Genomic DNA, 13,344 nt, shown 5'->3' with positions numbered 1-13,344 from the left:
GCAAAAAAAGCAAACATCATTCTGGGATGTATTAACAGGAGTATTGTAAGCAAGACATGAGAAATAATTCTTCCGCTCTACTCTACGCTTAGGCCTTAACTGGAGTATTGTGTCCAGTTCTGGGCGCTACATTTCAGGAAAGATGTGGACAAATTGGAGAAAGTTCAGAGAAGAGCAACAAAAATCATTAAAGGTCTAGAAAACATGACCTATGAGGAAAGATTGAAAAAATTGGGTTTGTTTAGTCTGGAGAAGAGAAGACTGAAGGGGGACATCATAACAGTTTTCAAGTACATAAAAGGTTGTTACAAGGAGGAGGGAGAAAAATTGTTCTTCTTAACCTCTGAGGATAGGACAAGAAGCAATGGGCTTAAATTGCAGCAAGGGCGGTTTAGGTTAGACATTAGGAAAAACTTCCTAACTGTCAGAGTGGTTAAGCACTGGAATAAATTGCCAAGGGAGGTGGTGGAATCTCCATCATTGGGGATTTTTAAGAGCAGGTTGGATAAACACCTGTCAGGGATGGTCTAGATAATACTTAGTCCTGCCTTGAGTGCAGGGGACCGGACTAGATGACCTCTCGAGGTCCCTTCCAGTTCTATGATTCTATGATTTCTATGATTTATAACTTGGATATGGCTTTTCAGTGTGGCCGTTCACACCTGGACTAGGCTAATCTGTGTGCCAATCACCAAATTAACTCTGCAGTGAAGACATGGTCTATGCCTAGGGCCCTACCGAATTCATGACCCTGAAAAACGCATTAAGAAACGGACCAAGAAATCTCGCTAAAGTAGGAGGGTTGCAGAATTGCCATCCTTACTTCTGCACTGCCTTCAGAGCTGGGCGGCTGGAGAGTGGTGGCTGCTGGCTGGGAGCCCAGCTCTGAAGGCAGAGCGACCACCAGCAGCAGTGCAGAAATGAAGATGGCATGGTACGGTATGGTATTGCCACCCTTCTGCGTCACTGGCAGCAGCAGCGCAGTAGTATGGGTGGCAATATCATACCATGCCGCCTTTACTTCTGCACCGCTGCTAGTGATGTTGCTGCCTTCAGAGCTGGGCTCCAAGCCAGCAGCCACCACTCTCCAGCCACCCAGCTGTGAAGGCAGTACAGAAGTAAGGGTGGTAATACTGCGAACCCCCCATGATAGCATTGTGGCCCCTTTTTGGGTCAGGATCCCCAGATTGAGAAACGCTGACTTAAGGGCTTTGCATATTTATATTTTTAAATACATATTCATGACTTGTGATAACCCCGTGACATTTAAGATTTAAATATCTGTAACTGTGAAATTCAAAATTTTTAAAATGCTAGGACTGTGAAATTTACCAAAATGAACCATGAATTTGGTAGGGCCATACCTCTGGCTCTCTCCATAGAGGTGCAGTGGATAAATGTAACCAAGATATAATACAGACATGTATAATTCATTTAAATTTGTTTTAAGTAAAAAAAATTCTATATGACAAAAATCACAGAAGTTTAGTTTAACTACTGAAAAACCTCCATTTCCATCTTGACACTGAGCAAGAACATAATGGGAATGAAGACTATGGGCCATATTCTCAGCTGGTGTAAATTGGCAGAGCACAGCTTACTTTAATGAAACTGTGCCTATTTATCGCAGCTGAGAATCTGGCCCTATAGCTAAAAAGCTGAATTTACATATGCAGAGTCTTTAGTGTTAGCTACTTGCTTCTCCCCTGCAGGGGAAGCCCGAATATTTGTATTAACACCCAGCTACCTGCCTCTGTTGTGTCTTTCTTTCTGGAGTGCCCTAAATCGATAATTTTCTTCTTCTAAGACAGTGTCCGCAAGAGAGCAGAAGGCTTCCTGTGGATGGCTAATGGAATCCACCTATCACTAAAGTAATCCTCTTCCAACTATTGTCATCAAGAGAGTGTGCAGCATGAATTTCCCCTTGAGCCATGGGGGGAAGAGGTTATGGAATAAAAGGCAGAGCCTGAGTTCCACGGGGGTGATCCTATGCAGCTTTATATTAATGAATTGTGTTTAGATTCCAGTGACGCCAATTCATAGCAACCAATATATTGTCTGTGGCAAGAACCCACAGTCAACATACCTGAAAAAGATAATCACTTAAGTAAAGTTAAATCTGTAACAATCACAGAACATAAACCACAAAAGAATCACATGGCAGACCAAGATTCTTAATTCAAGCATTTTCATCTTGCTACTATAAGACTTTTGTATTGCTACAGAATATGGCCAAACCCATTAACACTCCACATAAAATGATCACGTACTCACCTGTCCAAGATCTAAAGTGACATTCACTTCATTATACTGTAAGCCTAAAGAGAGAGGAGGACTTTGCCACCAGCGTTCAGTTCCATCAATAGCATTGGTTATTGGGTGAGCTTTATTGGGATCAGCTGCATTGCAATAGTCACAAAACTGTCCCTGAAAGACAACAGAACAAAAGATTTATGCTCAGTTTGATCTGACTGAGAAATAGACACATCCTTCCGTTAAATTATGAGTGATGGATTCTACTGCTAACTATGATACTTAGGTAGGGCTTTGATTGGGTGTGTGATAAGATTTTGTTTTGCTTTTGTATGGTGTATTTCTGGTTTATTGTAAAAATATTTTCCTAATAACTAAAATGGAATACATAATTAAAACATCATAAGCATTCATTTTCTTATATATTAAACTATCATTAAAACAAACCTCTTTCCAAAGAAACTACAGTAGAGCATGTTGATATTAATAATTTTAGTGAAATTTTAGTGAAATTATCCAGGCCCACTTTTGCGATGACCTCAAGATATGCACACAAATTCAGTAATGCATTTAAGCATGTGCAAAGTCCATTTTTATTCAAGAAAGCACTTATGCCCAGATCTCAAGGGTATTTATGTGCCTAACTCCTATTGAAATCAATGGGAGTTAGCAGGGCCGGCTCTGGCTTTTTTGCCGCCCCAGGAAAAAAAGCCTCCCGCGGCCACCCCCCTCACCCCCGCCCCCCCAGTGCGACAGGGGAGGGCGCCGAGCCCGGCCGCGGGCCGCTCTCCCTGACCAGCCAGAGTGCCGGGGGGAGGGCGGCGAGCCCGCCGCGGCTCCGCTGGTGGCCGGAGCCCTGGGAGGAGGGCAGAGAGCCCAGCCGGGGCTCCGCTCTCCCCGGCGGCCAGAGCGCCGGCGGGAGGGCGGAGACAGGGCTGGCTCCAGGCACCAGCCCACCAAGCTTGTGCTTGGGGCGGCACCTGGAGGGGGGAGGCGCGGTGCTCCGGCCGCCGGGGAAAGCGGAGCTGCAGTGGGCTCACCGCCCTCCCACAGCGCTCTGGCTGCCGGGAAGAGCGGAGCCGCGGAAGCCTCTCTGCCCTCCCCCGGGAAGAGCGGGGCAGCGAGCCCACTGCGGCTCCGTTCTCCCCGGCGGCTGGAGCCGGAGCACCGCGCCGCCCCTCTTCAGGTGCCGCCCCAAGCACAAGCTTGGTGGGCTGGTGCCTGGAGCCGGCCCTGGGAATAAGGCACCTAATGGCCTTGGAGGATCTGGGCCTTAAAATTAAATGAGGGGTTAAGCACATACTCAAATCCTATACTTTTGCTGAAGTCTGTCATGTTTGTAATATTGTAATCCATTCACTGGAGCCAAAATTTTTAAGGGGTTTCAAACTATTTGCATACTGGATTCTGCATGTGGACTTCTGAGTTAGCAGATAACAGGGTAATGCTACAGACATCCCCCGAATGACTAAATAGCAGCAGATTCTGAAGTGTACAAGTTATGCCAGTGATACCGCAGTCTACAGTATTTTGGGGTTCTCCATTTTCAGTTTAGTAGTAGATGACAAGAGTAGACCAGAGATTTAGGTTTGGTTTCTTTCACTTAAAATAATCTTTATTAAAAACCAATAAACAACATGCCTAAACTGCTAAAAGGTGAAATAAAACTTTGGAAGCAAAATATAACACTAACATACAAAACACGCCAAGGAATAGCTGAGACAACACCTTTTCTCTCAATCTCCTTCCCTCCAAAAAAAACCCATCTCTGATGGGAATTTTAACTTCCATATTTCCGCCATTCATTCTGCTAAGAATTGAGAAAGAGGCCCTGTTTATAAAAAAAACCCAAGACTCCTCCCCATTTCCCAGCATGCTCCAGGAGTAATCTGTGTTTCAAAATAGTCAGTTCTCTACTGGGATTCAGTTTCACAGCCTGCATTATTACATGGCTACTAGCCCTTCCACTCCTCTCAAAATGAACATCTCCAACAACGTGTAAGTAAGTAGTACTCTATATACATGTTAGTTCTCTTTATCTATGCTCTGGTACTTATATGGCCCTCAGTGACATTGTATCTAAGCACCTCATCATTTTTTAAATTTTTTAATCCTCACAACACCCTTGTGAGCAAGAGAAGTACAGTAAAAGCTGTTTTATCCAGCATGTTGGGAGAATGGGGGTACCGGTAAGTTTAAAATGCCAGTTAACTAGGAGGGAGGGAGTTTGGGTGCAGGAGGGGGCTCAAGGGCATGGGGAGTGGGGTGTAGGAGGGGGCTTGGGGTGTTGGATCCGAGGGACACTCACCTCAGGTGGCTCCCCGCAAGCGGCTGCTCCTAGGCAGAGGCACGACAGGCGGCACTGCGCTCTGTCCCCACCGCAAGTGTTGGCTCTGCAGCTCCCACTGGCCGTGAACCAGGGTCAATGGGAGCTGCGGTGGCGGCGCCTTCGGGCAGAGACAGCATGCAGAGCCGCCTGTTGTGCCTCTGCCTAGGAGCAGCCAGGACAGGTCGCCACCCACACCCACACACCCTCTCAGAGGCTGTACTCCGAATCCTCTCCCACACCCCAATGACCTGCCAGCCCCGTGCCAACCAGATTATAGACCGGACTTTCAATGAAGATCAGAAATGCCAGTTTATAGAGCTTTCCACTTGGTGAAGTGCCAGATAAAACATCTTTTACTGTACTAACATACCCATTTTACAGATAGAGAATGGAGGCACAGAGAATCATAGAATTTAAGGCCACTAGGGACCACCAGATCACCTAGTATAACCTCCTGTGTATCATAGGTCACCAACACCCACATACTAAATCCAGAGAAAGAGCAGGGCAGATAAAAAAAATCTGTCTTTTTTCATTTAAAAAAAAATCAGATATTTAAATATAAATCAGATTTTTTTAAATGTAAATATGGGTTTATTTTTAAAAATGAATCCATTTAGAATTAAATTTGAAATTATGACAACCTGTGTTAAGGCTTAAACTCATTATAATCTATTAAAGTCATTTAAATTAAATTAAAAAGTAATATTAAGCAGTACATTTTTGCTGCCAAGTTTACAAGAAAGTCAGACCACTGAACTGGCATGGAAATCACTGCCTAAGCATCTGGAACCAGAGTTTGTTGAAGTACTAACCCTTCCTAAGATCATTGAATCTCAGAAACAGATTCCTCTGCCATACTTTGGCTTTGAGTACACTGTTACTAACACAGGTTCAGTTCCACCACTGTTAACATTTGGCAGCCCTAGTCTAGACTGGTCAGAGGCTAGTACCAGCATTTCAAGAGCTGTTTTAATTAGTTTTCCTTTGCACAAGATTAGATTGCATAGTATGCAAAACACTGTCAGCAGCTGGTCTACAGCAGAGTTCTTAATGTTGCTAACAATGAGGCTTGGTCTGCACTAGCAACTTATGTTGGTATAACTACGTGGGAAATCCACACCTCTGAGCGCCGTTCTACCAACTCAACTCCCAGTATAGACAGTGCTATGGCGACAGGACAGCTTCTTCCATCAGTACAGCTACTGCCTCTTGGGGAGGTGGAATACCTATATTGAAGCTCTCCTGTCAGCATAGATAGCATCTTCACTGAAGATGACTATAGACAAGTGTAGACAAGCCCTGAAAAAGGTGAACTGGTGTTAACAAAAGTGGGAAAAGTTGCAAAAACTGGCATAAACAAGGCCTAAAGTGGACATTAACTTATACTCAAAATTTCCTTCAAGTTCTGTCCGTGTCAGGCTGTGTAATATGTTTTGGTGCTGAATCATGGACTTTTGACAAAATGCACCCCCAGAAAAACCAAAGAACATGCAAATCTGGAGAAATGCCTTTTAAGACAATTAAAGCATCTATTTACGGAGGCTGCTATCCAGCCCTTTAAATATATAATTAAAACCAAGTTCTGGAGATCCCCTGTCTCTCTCTGATAATATATAAAGCCTATTGTACTGTAAAGGAATAATCATGAATACTCTTTAGAAAATCTAATTGGCTTCTAATTTAACTGCTAGTGGGGTTAACGAAACTATATTTTTCCTTAATAAAACTATATTCTACTATCCAAATACTGTTAAATAGTTAAAATTAGTAAAGTCAATTTCCAAGGGTCTCTCTCCCCATCACATTCTATTCCAATAATGTTATTTTTTATCTACCCTTCCTGCCTGCTCTTCATTTTTCCCCCTCATTCATGTGTCACTTTATCATTTCGCCTCTTAATTCTGTTATACTTCACTTTCAGAACACTTCATTTATATTTTACATGGGGATCTTTTTACTCAGGACCATTATATGGATTTTTAACGTTTTTTTCATTGATATATATAATTTGGCTGCAAAACTAAGTACAAAAAAACTTCACAAAGCAAAAAAAGGACAGACAAGGAAGTGTAATTAACCCTCTTTTGCTACACACACACACACCAGCTTTTCCCCCTTGGGAGTCCTTTCAATTAAAATTATTCTGATTCAGACAAAATAAATACGTATTCTGGCAACTTCATATGGATTATAGGATATCTACAGAGAAAACATTAAAATAAAACAAAAACATATAGTCACATCTGTCCAGATCAACTTTGTATGACTTCAGACCCAAATACTTTAAAGAGAGAAACTAGCAGAGACCCTTTGCTGAGCACAAGTTTTTGCAGAATCTGGACCTTTGTCATGAAAAAGAAAAGATTTTTTTTAAGGGAGGCTTGTACAGGGCCGGCTCCAGGCACCAGCCTGGCAAGCAGGTGCTTGGGGTCGCCACTCCGGAGGGGGGCGGCAGGTCCAGCTATTCGGCGGCAATTCGGCGGATGGTCCCTCACTCCCGCTCGGGGCGAAGGACCTCCCGCCGAATTGCCGCCGCAGATTGTGATCGCGGCTTTATTGTTTGTTTGTTTGTTTTTTGGCTGCTTGGGGCGGCCAAAACCCTGGAGCCGGCCCTGGGCTTGTATCCCATACACTTACATACACAACGTGACCCTTAAATACACAACGCAATTTACCTCAATCTAAATAAGAGAGAATGACTACTACCAATATTTATGTATCTATCATTCTAATGATTTTCTAAGGCCTTGACTATGCTAAATTTCTTGGGGAAATCTCCCACCATTGCACTAAAACTAGTGCAGCTGCACTGATGATAGCAAAGTGAGAGCAAAAGTGGAGACAGGACACTAGTGCATGTTCACCAGTGTTTTTACTACCATATCATCTAGACCTACTCTATTCAGGTATAATTGACACAGTGGTAAAAACACCAATGTCATCATGTCTACTCTTCTGCCCTCACCTTTGCTACCACAGGTGAAGCTGCCCTGGTGCTGGTGCAATAGCTGGAGATTTCCTGAGGAGGTCTACTGTAGACACAACCTAAGGCACCTGTTGTGGTATCTAAGGGTTGTGAACATGTATGGGGTCACTGTATATGTAGAGATTATAATAAAGGCAGCCCTTTAGCCTTATCTATACCAGAACATTCTGTTTCTGCTGTCAGCAAAGGGTGCAGCAACACAGTGCAACAACTGGTTAGCACTTGTGATACAAGGTTAAGTTTGTCACTATTTCAAGAAGACGTCATCCAAGATTTAATGTAGTGTTGAAAATGATTTGGTCCTGTCTACACTGGCATTTAAACCATTGTTAACATCGGTGCAGCTGTAGCTGCCCTGCTTTCTGACAAGTACTGAACGAGTATAGCATACAATGCTATAGACTTCACAAGAAATGGAGTCTGAGTTTGTGTCAGTCAATACTGTGCTTGTTGGCCTGGGTCAGGGATTAACTCTTGAGAATGTCAAGGATCATTTAGAAAAAAGGCTTGGCCAAATCCCCATGTACACAGGCTGATGAACTATCCAGGGATTATGTGATAACATGATGCTCCTCCAATTATGCTAGAACCTGGTTTGGTTTTACCTATATACAAAGGACCAAGGTAAACCAGGGTGCTACTGTAAACTCAGGCTATGCATTACTGAGGTTTGCCAGGGTAGACACAACTTGTCATATGCTGCACTAAGGGTCAGTGATACCATTTTCTATCACAGCCAGAAAGAACAATGTGTAATAGTGACCAGAGCATGGTTTTATAACAATATTGAAGCATGGGTCTTTAAAATAAATCCATGTCCACACTGGTCATGCTAGAATTATGCAGCATCAGCCTTGTTTTAACACAGTTCTTGGTAGTGTAGTTTCAGAGTTTTAAACTACACTCCGGTGATCGCCTTAAAGTAAAGATGAGAGTGAACAGAAAACTGAATTAGGAATATAAAATGCATGTGTTGGGAGATGGATTATTTAAAAAAAACTGCAGCACTTGAAGATTTGAACTCAAGATTTAATAATTTTCCTGATACATAATTCAAAGAATGATCCTGCAACAGCTAGAGTTTCAGTTATGTAAAGTACATTCCACAAACCTGCCAACAAAACAGCGAGCGAGAAATGAAAGAAAATAAATTGTTGGACAAACCATTCTCCCTTGCTTCCCACTAGCAATATCTACAGGCATTCCACACTGAAGCCTGTCTGGTAGACTTCACGTGTCTGAATTTCAAGATACCGAGCCTCAAGACATTGTTTGATTTTGGCCTGAATTCATCACCAGGGCAGGTGTGCATTTGCTAGTGATTTAATTATCCTCGTCTCCTGCAGTTCTCCCAAGTGTGCAGAATGATGATCTCAGTTTGAAAACTGAAACTGCAACAAGCAATCTATGGAAGTATGCCAATGTACACAATTTACACCCAATGAAGATAAAGGTCCTATCTGCACAACAGAAAAGAACCACATTGCAGGTCTTGGTTACACCATAATAATATCTGACAGTTACGTGCCCCACAGCAGGCCAGGTATGCTATTAAATACTAATTCACATCTGCGCACTACTACTATCAGCCAATCCCAGACATGCCATTTATCCATCATTTTGAATAACTGAAATGCACAGCTTTGCACTGAATCTGTTCACTGAAAATCATCCTAATTTAGCGAATGGCCAACTTACCAATATGCTGATTAAGGGAAATAGACTGTATGCTAGACTGTGGGTTGGACAGTGCCTTCTAGGCTCAGCCCATATCAGGTAGTTGAGTTGTGTGGAGGGGCCTCATTGCAGTGGAAACCCTAAGAGGAATGGTGGATGACTCACACTGAATTCTTTCTGGAGCTCCCTGGGAGCGCAAACTCCACTACACACTATGCCATGCATTGAAAGTGTACACTAAGGGTGCCAGATTAGCTCCAGAGAGGGCCATTCTGCTCCTCCTCATCCTCTTTGGGGAGGCTAGTGATGGCACTAGCATAGAGCAGTGACTCCACTCCCCATCCACTTTGTGGTTACCCCGTGAACCAGGCATAAGACTAGGAGAAGCTGCTGGGCCCATCTCCCCTTGCATGTACAAACTTGTGTAGGGCCAGCCACAATCCAGACCCGTACATACCTCAATAGTAAGGCACAACGGAGGGAGTTAAATGCACAGTATCACCTTAACTTAGAATTTCCTTGTTATTGTGGCTATTGTCAATATCAGCCCCAACCTTACATAAAGGAGTGTGATTCTCTCCCTGTGAGTTTTTTAAGACATAGTACTATACGTATGTGTGCGTGTGTTTGTTTAAATCTTATGAGCTAAGATTTCATAGGAATTTAATGCACTTTTGTCCATTTTTGCAAGTCTTACCACAAAGATAGATTCTCTTCCCTTATTTAAAGTGTATTTGAACTTGAGAGGTGGAGCAGTTTGATAATATGTACACTGTGCTCTTATCACATTTTCTGTGGCTGGATTTCCCTGGCCTTTTGAAAGAATTTCTAACTCCTCTTGAATCACAACAACTGCTGGTAAACTACAGAAGTATTCATGTTATGTATCTCAATGGGGCTTTGTTGAAACTGGAGAGAGAGACTGCTGTATTCACGTTTATACAAATACTGTAAGAAGCAAAACATGTTTCCTTGAGCCAGGTCTGAGCTATCAGTAATTCTTCCAGGAATTTGGATCAGGCACAAACCACAACTGACTTCTAACCCAGCACCTGTAAGGTAAATATTTAACAAAGGGAATTCTCCTTCTTTCTATCCTCTCCCTACATACAGTAAAACCTCATTAATTCACACTTACAAGTGGTATAGTATATAAAAAGACAAAAGACAAGAAAGCAAGGATATTGCATCATGGAATTAACTTTGTTTACTTATTTGATTTTGTTTATTTGTAGTTTATATTTAATGACTTCTAATACTTTATAGAATGTTAGTAGTATGAGATCACACTACACTATTCTGCTATTAAAGCACTGCTTTAATAGGGAGAGATTGCTGCATTTTCTGTTCAAATTATGTGGTGTCTGTGTTAACCAAGTATCAAACAGCAAGGTTCAGCTGAATATGTAAGGGAGAAGGGATAGCCTTATGCTTAAAGCACAGAACTAAGAGCGAAGGTATTCCTGCCTATCACAAACTTCCTCTGGGACCTTGGTCTAGTCACTTAATCTGCATCCCGGTTTTCCCATCTGTAAAACAGAACGTTGTGCAGTTTGTTAGTATTGGTAAAGCACTTTGAGATTTTCTGATGAAAGGCATTATAGAAATACAAAGTCAATTGAGAATAGATTATAGTGTGATATGGAAGAAAGGCACTATCAACATTTGTTGAAGATAGCACACTCCTCTTGATCTTTCCCCTGAAAAAAACTATGGAGAGAAACTCCCCCCAAACTGGAATTATTCTTGAAATAAAACTGATACAACACAACCCCCTTTTCAAGTTCCTATAAAAATGACTTGCTTAGTCCTTCTATCAATTGTAGTCACAGTTTGACCCCATAATTCTATAACAACTTATTTTAAATCCTATTTTGACCCTCTTCTAACTTTCTCCTTCACTCCTACCCCAAAACAAATTCCTTTGAAAGTCCTAGAGAATGTTTGTCAAACTATCTCCAACATCTCTCCTGTAGTAATGTACTGCCAGAGCTGATACTGCATGTCCATTGCATTGGATCAGTGGTTAATGTTACTTTTTCCTCACCCTCCTGACAGACAAGTTCACACAAGTTTCTGCCAAACCACCTGGGGAAAGTGTATTTCTATCAACCCACTCCTGGGAATTTTGCTTTTTTTTTTCTCTCTTTGTGGCTGTCATAAGGTGCACCTAGGTCTCATAACCAGATAGGTCAGATCAGCATCTGCAGCTTTATCATCATCCTTTCCTACCACCCCACCCCTCACGCTCCCACAGGAATCTCTGGCATCATCCCACAGGCAGCTTAAGGGGTACATTATGAGGCTCAGGATTCAGTACTTGTAAAAACCAGAACACGTGTTGGGTCTTCTTAATACAACTTTAAAAGGCACTTCCCCCTCCACAGCCTAGAGGGCCCTTTCCTGATGCAGCAGTTATTATTATACACCTCTGCCAGCACTGAAGAAGTGGGGATGGGAACAAGCATGAAAGCCGTAAGGCATCTGATCTACTCTGCCCAACCCTTCAGTGCTTGGGAGGGATTGGGAGAGCAAGGTGATGCTGCACCACTAACTCCTGCACCAAACAGCTTTCCAGGCTGGTGGAGTGGAGGGAGATTGCTTTCCAAACTGTATTAAGAAAAACTGAGTAAGTGGGATTGGGCAGTTGGGCTCCTTCCCTGAGCACAGAGGAAATCAGGATCCAGAGGTTACAGCTTCACATCTGTCAGCTCTTCAAACAGCAAAGCAAGGGTGTGGGGAGGGCTGAGGGAAAACAAGCACAGATACAGGAACATACATGTGCCCCTCTTCTCCTGCTCCCTATATTTTTTCCTACAAACAGTAATGCGATCACTGGGTCCTGGCTTGTCTTCCTGACCCACAATACAACCTGAGCCACTTAAAAATATTCAGGGAAACATGGCTTAAAGTAACCGCCACCATCAGTTGCTTACTGGGGACTAGTCTTTAACCAGAGGTCAAACAAAATTATACTGCAAGTTTTGGGGAGACTACAAAGTGCTCCCTGAGGGCAGAGGCTGTGCAGGCAAGGTGCGGTCCTGAGTTCAAGTTTCACCTCTTGCCTATTACCTAAAGAAGGGCCAGCACACCACCACACCCAAACACCCCCAGACTTTGGAGGAGCTGAGATTCTGATGGGCACTTTGCCAGGCGGGCCCATCTAGGCTTTTAAGCCTAAACTAACCTGGCCCTTCTGGAGCTCAACCCCCAACCGCTCCCCTCCCCACGCAAAATCTCTCCCGGGTGGGGGGAAAATCGCGCCGCACGGCCCATCGGCCGGGGAATGAAAGGCGGAGACGAATGAGACTGAGCCCAGCGCTGCCTCCGGTGCGCACCTGTCCCGCTTCTCCAGGGCGGGCAGCCCGTGTGCCATGCCCCGGAGGCCCCCAGCCCGTGCTAACCCGGGCCCCACTGCGTGTCCAGCGCCCCGGCCGGGGATCCCCGCCGCAGCGAGGGGAGGTACCTGGATGGTGTGCCCCACGGGGGAGGCGGCCGGTCCTCCCACCAGCTTGCAGTACAACTCCAGCCGGGGCCTCCCGCCGCCGCTCTCCTCCCCGCAGGTGGCCGTCGCCCGGATGCTGGCTGTCTCGGCCAGGTTGAAATAGGGCGGATGGAGGCTGAGCCCGAGCGCCCCGGAGTCGGGCGGCCCAACCCGGGCGGCCCCGGGGCGCAGGGTGAGGAAGGGGGATAACACCACGAGGAAGAGCCCGGCGCCCGGCGCCAGCGGTGAGGGAGCTGCGCGGCTCCCCTGCAGCGCCGCCGCTGCCATGCTCAGCGGGGTCCCCTGGCGCTGATGGGGCGCACGCGGCGGGGGCAGCCGGAGGTGAGAGGCTCCGTGCGCTCTGCCTGTGCCTCTGCTGTGTGCGGCCCGTGCGGAGCCGGGGAGAGAACACCCCCCTCTGGTGCACAGAGCGAGACACGCAGGGCAGCGGACGCAGGAGGGCTTCTGGCTTGTAATGAGGAGTGAGACATGCAGGAAATATTTGGGTCCTGAGGGCTACGAAGTGGGGGCGGGGGGGCGAGGGAGGGCAGCCCTCTTATGCTGGACCAACAAATAGTGGCTGATAACCAGAGATGGGCCCAGTGGAGGAAT

The 13,344-nt window shown here is 44.8% G+C and overlaps 1 protein-coding gene across 1 annotated transcript in view; it reads right to left on the bottom strand.

The window, feature by feature from the left end:
* The window catches only part of LAMA3 (laminin subunit alpha 3), a 186,041-nt gene extending 172,951 nt beyond the window's left edge, over nt 1-13,090 (bottom strand). The window contains exons 1-2 of the mRNA XM_034762779.1: nt 12,715-13,090; nt 2,275-2,427 (exon numbers count right to left, since the gene is read on the bottom strand). Of these exons, the coding sequence (XP_034618670.1) occupies nt 2,275-2,427; nt 12,715-13,020 (459 nt within the window). The 5' untranslated portion in view covers nt 13,021-13,090. The remainder of the gene's footprint in view (nt 1-2,274; nt 2,428-12,714) is intronic.
* Nucleotides 13,091-13,344: the final 254 nt, after the last annotated feature.

The sequence above is a fragment of the Trachemys scripta genome, chromosome 2 (assembly GCF_013100865.1).
Source record: "Trachemys scripta elegans isolate TJP31775 chromosome 2, CAS_Tse_1.0, whole genome shotgun sequence".
Taxonomy (NCBI): domain Eukaryota; kingdom Metazoa; phylum Chordata; order Testudines; family Emydidae; genus Trachemys; species Trachemys scripta.
The sequence above is the reverse complement of the archived record's forward strand: the minus strand, read 5'-3'. Positions and strand labels throughout refer to the sequence as shown.